This window comes from Nelusetta ayraudi, unplaced genomic scaffold, assembly GCF_046127955.1.
Source record: "Nelusetta ayraudi isolate G7.1 ecotype Tasmania unplaced genomic scaffold, CSIRO-AGI_Nayr_v1 ptg000029l, whole genome shotgun sequence".
NCBI lineage: Eukaryota > Metazoa > Chordata > Actinopteri > Tetraodontiformes > Monacanthidae > Nelusetta > Nelusetta ayraudi.
Window position 1 is genome coordinate 1,070,159 of NW_027466079.1, and position 7,609 is coordinate 1,077,767.

Sequence of the window (7,609 nt, forward strand, 5' to 3'; positions counted from 1 at the left end):
CTAACTCAAACTTTTTTGTGTGTTTATAAAAACAAACTAAAACAAACTTAAATTGAAGTCATATTTCACTTCGTTTACGTCTGTCAAATGAATATTTGCCCAGGAAAATCTTTTCGTTTTACGCAGCAGCACCTAAATGCACGTCACGTTCTGTGACGTCACCCCTCTTTCACAGCAGTATGTTGACGCGCGACTCGCGGCGGGAAAGTCCAATATGCCACTTTTTCCCAATACGACGAAGAGAGTGACAAAAGCCAATGTCTTGTGGTGGAAAGACACAAAATATGTGGCTTGCTTCTAAAAAGGGAAAAACCCCGACAAACCTCCATTTAAGAAGCAGCAGTGGTGAACATGTTTATTGAGACTGGAAAGTAGACACGACAGTTTGACTCAGTTGACTCAAATATCCTGTGGCGATGAGAGTGGTTATGGCTATCTGATAAAGCAAGATTTAATATTGGGAATTTAACAAAATGAAAAGGAACCGACAACGCCACCCTGGGAATTTCACCCAGGGAGTTCTCCTAAACACAAAACTAATAATTAGGCACACAGGTAAGTTCTACGAGGAAGGAGTAGGAGACGTGGTTCAGAATGTTTAAAATATCAAACCAACTTTTATTCAACATTTAAAAATAAAAGGAACAAACAGACAAACACTTAAAACGGAGCTGCTGAGCTCCTTATTCTTGGTGTAGAAACTGAGGCTTACCGATGAGGGGGCCAAACGGGGGAGGAACCAAAGAAAACAAGGAACACCCCACTCACACGTGACACACCTGCAAAGAAAGTGAAGTGCAAAAAAAAGAAGAAAACAACCACAATCCCGGGTCACAGCACGCGAAGGGGCCCACCACCTGGGACACCGCCACAACCAGCAGCTCTCAGCGACTACAAAAGAAAAGATAAACAGTTGGTTACTAAAAATTCCCTAAAATCTGTCAAATGTACTGAAATAGCAAGAAAAACAAACAAACAATGCAATTACACACACACACACACACACACACACACACACACACACACACACACACACACACACACACACACACACACACACACACGTTCCCACCAACCACGCACACGCATACACGCACACACACCACTGTGGCTGGACCGGCGACTTGATAGTGTAACGTCTGCTGTCTGAGGGTCAGCAGTGGCGACGTAAGCAAACGAAGAAAAACACAACGAGAACGGAAAAACAACAAGTAAAACCAAGGCGGGACGGAAGCAACATGCACCGTCCACCGTCTGTACGGGGCGGCTAGCACAATCAAGTGCAGGCGAAGCGGCAGTGTTCCTGCACTTATCTTATAGGACCGAGTTTTGGGCCACAGGTCTTGATCACCAAGCGTCCTCCAGGTGAGGAGAACAACGAGGAGGCTCTGCGCAGCTTTGTGCTCGCAGGCGGCTGTAGTGTGCCGGTGAGGTGTTCAGGAAGCACTGTAAAAAGAACGGACAGGTGAGGTACTACGTACCTATGCTAATAAGCCATAATAATTTAAATGCTAAAATGTCCGCACCTGATCCTCTTAAAACTCGGGCACACAAAGCGGATGTTCAGTGTCCCATTGACCACAATGGACCACTAAACGAAGCTTTTAAGAAAAATGCGAAATGAAGCCAGAGAGCTAAAACAACATGCAAACAATGCCACAGTGCAGCTTTTCTCAAACGGGTCAATTTTGAAATCATTTTAATCAACTCTGTCTTCATTGATCAGAAGGTTTTTGCAGATTTGGAATTAAAAAAAATTTAACTGCAGGAATCATAAAATCGTCTCATCAGTGACGTTTATAGAGCCATTAAAAAATTGAATATGTGCTGAACAGACAAACGGAGGTGTAAGAGGCCTGTGTGACCAGCAGGGGGCAGCAGAGGACCGACAGCCGCAAGTTCCTCCTCAGAGAGGCCTGAGAAGGTTCTGCACCTTCAGCTCCTCCAGGAGGTCCTCAGCAAAGTGTCAGAGTTTGTTGGTTTTTTACCTCGGTCGGCAGAGTCACAGTATGAAGCTTGCAGCCAGGGGGCACTGCAGCTCACTCAACACCTACATGGTTTGAAAAGGAAATTGAGTGGAATTCATCTGGAATGAAAAGAAAAGCACAACTACAGCAGAAAAACTGAACACAAAGACGCACAAAGTTTGAACTACACACTGATTTTCTCCGGACGGGGGCCCCACAGGGCAAGCGAGACCGGACTCATCCCCATGACAGGACCCAGCCCCTTCACCCACCAGGAGGATCGGTACCCAAAGCAGGCCCGGGCACCCAGAGGCCCCCCCCCTACGGACCCAGTATGGCGCATCGACCACCCACCACTGTCAGACCCCCGTGTCTCGGGTCGGCGCCGCAAGTGGCGAGGTCCCCATAGGCCCAGCCGGTCTCGCACCCCAGGGGCACCGGACCGCACAGGGCCCATCCAGGGTGGGAAAGATGCCGGATCCCGCCCCCGCTAGCAGGCCGACCCCACTGTGTGTAGGGGTGTCAATGTGTGTATATGTGCACTTGCTGGTGTGTTGAACTATGGTGCGTTTAAAATGGAGGGGTGGTAAGGCCCTGGGGCAACCACACTGCTGCTGAGCAGGGCGGCGGCCGCAGTGCACGAACCACCCCCCCAAGCCCTAAGTGTCTATAATGCTATTAAGATTGGAGAGGGTCTTAAGGCCAGAAGGCCGGGCAGCGACCACCCAAGACACAAATCCGCCGAAAAAGAAGAAAATAAATAAATAAATTAAAAATTTAGGGAAAAAAAAACAAAACAAGAAAAACACCTATTATGTGACCAGGGGGGACTCCCGGTCAGGGTGCCCCCTCAGCGACATCGGGGCCGGGGACACCACAGGGATCCAGGAGCCAAAGGGGGCCCACCCCCCACCGCACCCGGGCACACAGGAGCGGTAGCCGGCGAACGCGCAGCCCCACCCCAGGCATGCGACCCCACCGCGTACGATCCAGCGCCAGTCCCCAGACACAGGGACGGACCAGCCCTCCCACCAACAAGGGGGCCCCCAGACCAGAGCCAGGGACCCCCCCCCGGAGCACCACCCCCGGAGCACCACCCACCAACCATCAGGCCCAGCCCCCCGCGTGGTAGACATCCCCCACCGGGGCACCCAACCCCCGACCCCCCACCAACCCGCAAAGCAGCCCAACCCCCCCCCCCCAAGACCGCACCCGGCCCGCAGCAGCACGACCACCGCTGCCCACATCAACCAGCAGCCTCAGCTATTGATTGATTACTCGGATGAAGCAGACATTCCTACCAAGGAGGTGTGGTCTAACAGTAAGTTCCTATATTGTGCAATGTGCAGGTGTTGTTTTGTTTTCCAGTTTGTGAGGATTGTTTTCTTAGCGATAGATAAGGAGGTGATCAGCATGCGAGATTCTGCCTTATCTGATGTGATATCACTGAGGTCCCCTAAGAGACAAAAAGAAGGAGTGGCTGTGATGTTGTAACCAACCTGTGCTGATAGATCATTGCATACTACGTGCCAGAATTTATTTACTGGTGGGCAATGCCATACAGCGTGGAGGTAATTATCTGGGACATTAACTGTGCAGTGTGAGCAGGTCTGAGAGGCGGTCATGCCCATCTGAAACATCCGCTGTCCAGTGTAGTGGATCCTGTGGAGTACTTTAAAATGTATTAATTGTAGAATAGGTTGTTTTATCAGTGAAAAGGTGTTCAGGCAGATTGTTCTCCAGAAATTAGAGTGAGGCTGGAGAGACAGGTCTCTTTCCCACTTAACAATTGGGATAGAAATCGTGCGATCTGTATTTGTAAGAAACTCACTCCAATAGAACTGCACTCGTCCTTCTCTCACATGACATTGGATCACAATGACCAAACAACACAACAAAGACAATGATGCCACTGTGCTGCCACATCCAGACTCTGTGTAGGTCTGTAGGCCTCTTGGACCTTCATGTGAACCACTGCGTGTTGACTGGAGGTGAAACATGACCGCAGAAATGCTTTTTCATTTTAAGAACGAAGCTGCATTATTTGACTCATAAAAAAAATCGTTAATAAATAATCCAAACTGCATTTTCATTTTCTTATTCATGACTGCTCATTCTTGTACTTAATTCAAATGAAGGAAAACACATTTGAGATTTAATTTTCAAAACATGCACCAGCAAAGAGTTACCAAAATTCAATATGAAATGTAAAATTCAAAAATGAAAAAGCAATAGCAGAATGCTTTTTCATTTTAAGAACGAAGCTGCATTATTTGACTCATAATTAAAATCATTAATAAATATTGCTATATGCATTTTCATTTTCTTATTTGTGTCGCACCTTTTATGACACAATCAAAAAGAAAACTGAGGGCATTGCTTTTTAATTTTCGTGGTCCTGCCCTGCACAAGAGTTACCACAACTCGAAAACGAAATCGCAATCTCAAAGTAAACGCGTGGCGCAGGAAAGTGACGTCAGCAGCTCTCCACCTGTGGGTATGGCGGTATGACGCCAAGTGTCATTTGCCTCCTGTTATGTGTAAATTCTAATGTTTGTGAATTTAATAAAGATATATGTATATATATATATATATTAGGGGTGTCAAATTATCGCGTTAATCGCGATTAATTAATTACATGCCTATTTAGAGCGTTATGTTTTTTAATCGCTTAATCTATTTTTTTAATCTAACTTTATTTTTGTTTTTTGTTTTTTGTTTTTTTTAATGTTTGTGTGGTGGGCTTCTTGTGCCTGCGTTGTTAGGGGTCACACCTTGAAGTGGACATTGATTGGCTGTCATTGTGCTTGGGCTTATTTAGCATACGATGATAGGCTCCCATTGTAGTTGGGCAGACAAGGGGAGGAGCGGTGAGTAGTGGAGAGACGAGGAGTGAAAATGGAGGAGCACGTGAAAATTGCTGGTCCTGTTAATGGGAATTTTACGTTTAAAAAACACCCTGACGGAACGATCGACAAAGGTAGAGTAATTTGTGTTCTTTGCAAGAAGGAGTTCGCTTACCACCGAAGCAGCTCAAGTATGGCGTATCACATCAACGCAAAGCACCCAGTTGCTAGCGCAACCGCCGCTAACGTTAGCGGTAAAGATGCTCCCAATTTGGCGAGCCACAGCAACACTCTTCGCCAAACTAAACTCGAGGATAACACCCCGCGCATGAGCAAGTCTGCGACCGAGAGGCTGACGAACGTTCTTGCCAAGTGGATAGCGATGAACTGCAGGCCGATAAACATCGTGGAAGATGAGGGGTTAACAGAGGTGCTGCAAACCGCGTCCAATGACCCATTATACAAGCCACCGTGCAGAGCTACAGTGACAACCAAAATCAGCAAGATGTACGAAGGTGAAAAAAAAAAGAAACTTGAGATTTTGGTGGAGGATTCGCCCAACTGCATTGCCATAACCGGAGATCACTGGATCTCAGCAGGTAACCACAGCTATTTTGGGGTGACAGGTCACTTTATCAATAATGAGTGGAACCTCAACTCATTTGCATTGACCATCATGAAATCGGAAACCAGGCACTTTGCTGATAAATGCGCCGAACAGTTCCTCCAGGTGGCAAATGACTGGGGAATTGAAGCCAAAATATCCACCATTGGTACAGACAGTGCAGCAAACATGCTGGCTGCCATGAGAGCCCTTCCATATGAGCACATTGCCTGCAATGCTCACATTCTGCAGAGGACCATCACGGTCTGCCTCGACAACAGTGGGTTTGTGGGTGTACTGGCAAAGTGCCGCAAAATTGTTGGTCATTTTAAGCAAAGCCCGGCGAGTACCACAGAACTTAACCAGCAACAAGTAGCACTTGGAAAAAAGAGTGAGCACCTCATACAAGATGTACCAACAAGGTGGAATTCGACACTTGCAATGGTCTCACGTCTCCTACGTAACCAAGAGGCTGTCCAGGCTACAATGGACCAACGGAACAACCACAGATTGGTCATGCCAACCGAAGCTGAGTGGGGGAAACTGCAGAGGCTGGAGGTCCTGCTTGAACCATGCAGGTAAGACCAAATAAGTAGCTTTCTTTACTTTAAATTTAACATTTACTTTACAAATTAAATTGGAAATCAGTTCTATAATAATTTAAAAATCCAGCTAAATTTATTTTGCAAACTTATCCACCTCTGCAGGTATGTGACTGAGCTGCTGGGTGGTGAGGCCTACGTCTCTTGCTCTATAGTGCTGCCTGCTTTTCGCCATCTGGACCGCATCATGGACATCACTGATGATGATCCAGCCTACGTGGTGAAGTTCAAAAATGCCTTCCAAAAGGAACTGGCAGCACGGCAACCTGATGTTAACAAGAAGACATGGTTAAAGTTGGCCACAGCGCTGGATCCACGTTTTAAGGATTTGAAATGTCTTCCAAGAGAAAAGAGGGAACAGGTAAAGATTGTAAGGATAAGATGGACTAATGAGTTCAATTTATAAAATCAATTCAAACTTTATTTAGATAAAGTTTCACACATAATAAATGCAACATGAAGTGCTTCTCAAAACAAAATATAACAGCCTACTGCACTTAGTATTAATGACAATCAGTCATTCATCCACCTGTCCATCTATCCATTCATTCATTCATTTAGGTTTGGACAAGTCTGGAGAACATGCTCCAAGCAGCAGAGCCTAGAAGAGCAGATACTCTCCAGCTCTCCACAGAGGAAGATGAGCCAGCTCAGAAGAAGAGGAGGAGCGCTCTCATTTTGGGGTCTGACTCTGACTCAGAAGAAGATGGAAATGAGTATGGAGAGCTGCAGCGCTACAGAGCAGAACCCAGCATTAGCATTGTTGACTGTCCCCTGCAGTGGTGGTATGATCACTCAGGAACCTATGAAAAGCTGTCTGCCCTAGCACGCAAGTACTTGGCCTCCCCGGCAACATCCGTACCTTGTGAGAGACTGTTTAGCCTTGCAGGCCACATAGTGCAAAAGAAAAGGGCAGCCTTGCTCCCAGAAAATGTGACCAAGCTTGTTTGTCTCAGCGACTGGCTGAAGAAGGAGAAATAAGAAGCATGAGGTCAGCATAGCTGCTATGTCTTCTGTAGCCTACTGAAAGTGATAGCTTAATGTTATTTTAGCACTTTAATGTTATTTTTGTTGTGCTAACTTACAGCAGTGTGATTGATGGGTCTGTTTTTTTGCAATTATTGTAAGCAGAAGTGTTTGTGTTCAATACTTGTATTGCTCAGTTTTGTTGTTAACTTACAGCACTTTATATTGACCTGATGTTTTCTTTTTATTTTCTATTTTCTATTTTGAGATTGCCAAAGGAACCATGCAAAAATAAATGACTTTATAAAGCCACTTTTTTGTTATATCAATCTTTTGATCTGCCACAATAATGGAATGAATTTAAATGTAAATACCTGAAGTTAAGAGCTTTTCTCAGCGCCTGTTGGGGAGCGATTTTAGGTTGAGATTAAAATGAGATTAATTAGATTAATTAATTACAGATCACAATTAATTAATCTTTCAATTTTTTTAATCGCTTGACAGCACTAATATATATATATATATATATATATATATATATATATATATATATATATATATATATATATATATATATATATATATATGTATATATATTTTCTTTTTTTTATTTAAAAAGAAAAG

General features: G+C 45.0%; 1 protein-coding gene across 1 annotated transcript; it reads left to right on the plus strand.

Moving 5' to 3' along the window:
• Window positions 1-5,028: 5,028 nt before the first annotated feature.
• Window positions 5,029-7,047, plus strand: LOC142891216 (E3 SUMO-protein ligase ZBED1-like). Its single transcript, XM_076030669.1, has 3 exons — window positions 5,029-5,995; window positions 6,125-6,380; window positions 6,581-7,047. Exons 1-3 carry the CDS (start codon window positions 5,142-5,144, stop codon window positions 6,998-7,000), a joined length of 1,530 nt encoding a protein of 509 aa, XP_075886784.1. The 5' UTR covers window positions 5,029-5,141; the 3' UTR covers window positions 7,001-7,047.
• Window positions 7,048-7,609: the final 562 nt, after the last annotated feature.

Excerpts from the sequence above, each read along its gene's own strand:
- LOC142891216 (XM_076030669.1), top strand. The coding sequence starts at position 5,142 with ATGAGCAAGTCTGCGACCGAGAGGCTGACGAACGTTCTTGCCAAGTGG. Across the intron at positions 5,996-6,124 it reads GTCCTGCTTGAACCATGCAG|GTATGTGACTGAGCTGCTGG; the intron begins GTAAGACCAAAT and ends CCACCTCTGCAG. Across the intron at positions 6,381-6,580 it reads CAAGAGAAAAGAGGGAACAG|GTTTGGACAAGTCTGGAGAA; the intron begins GTAAAGATTGTA and ends TCATTCATTTAG.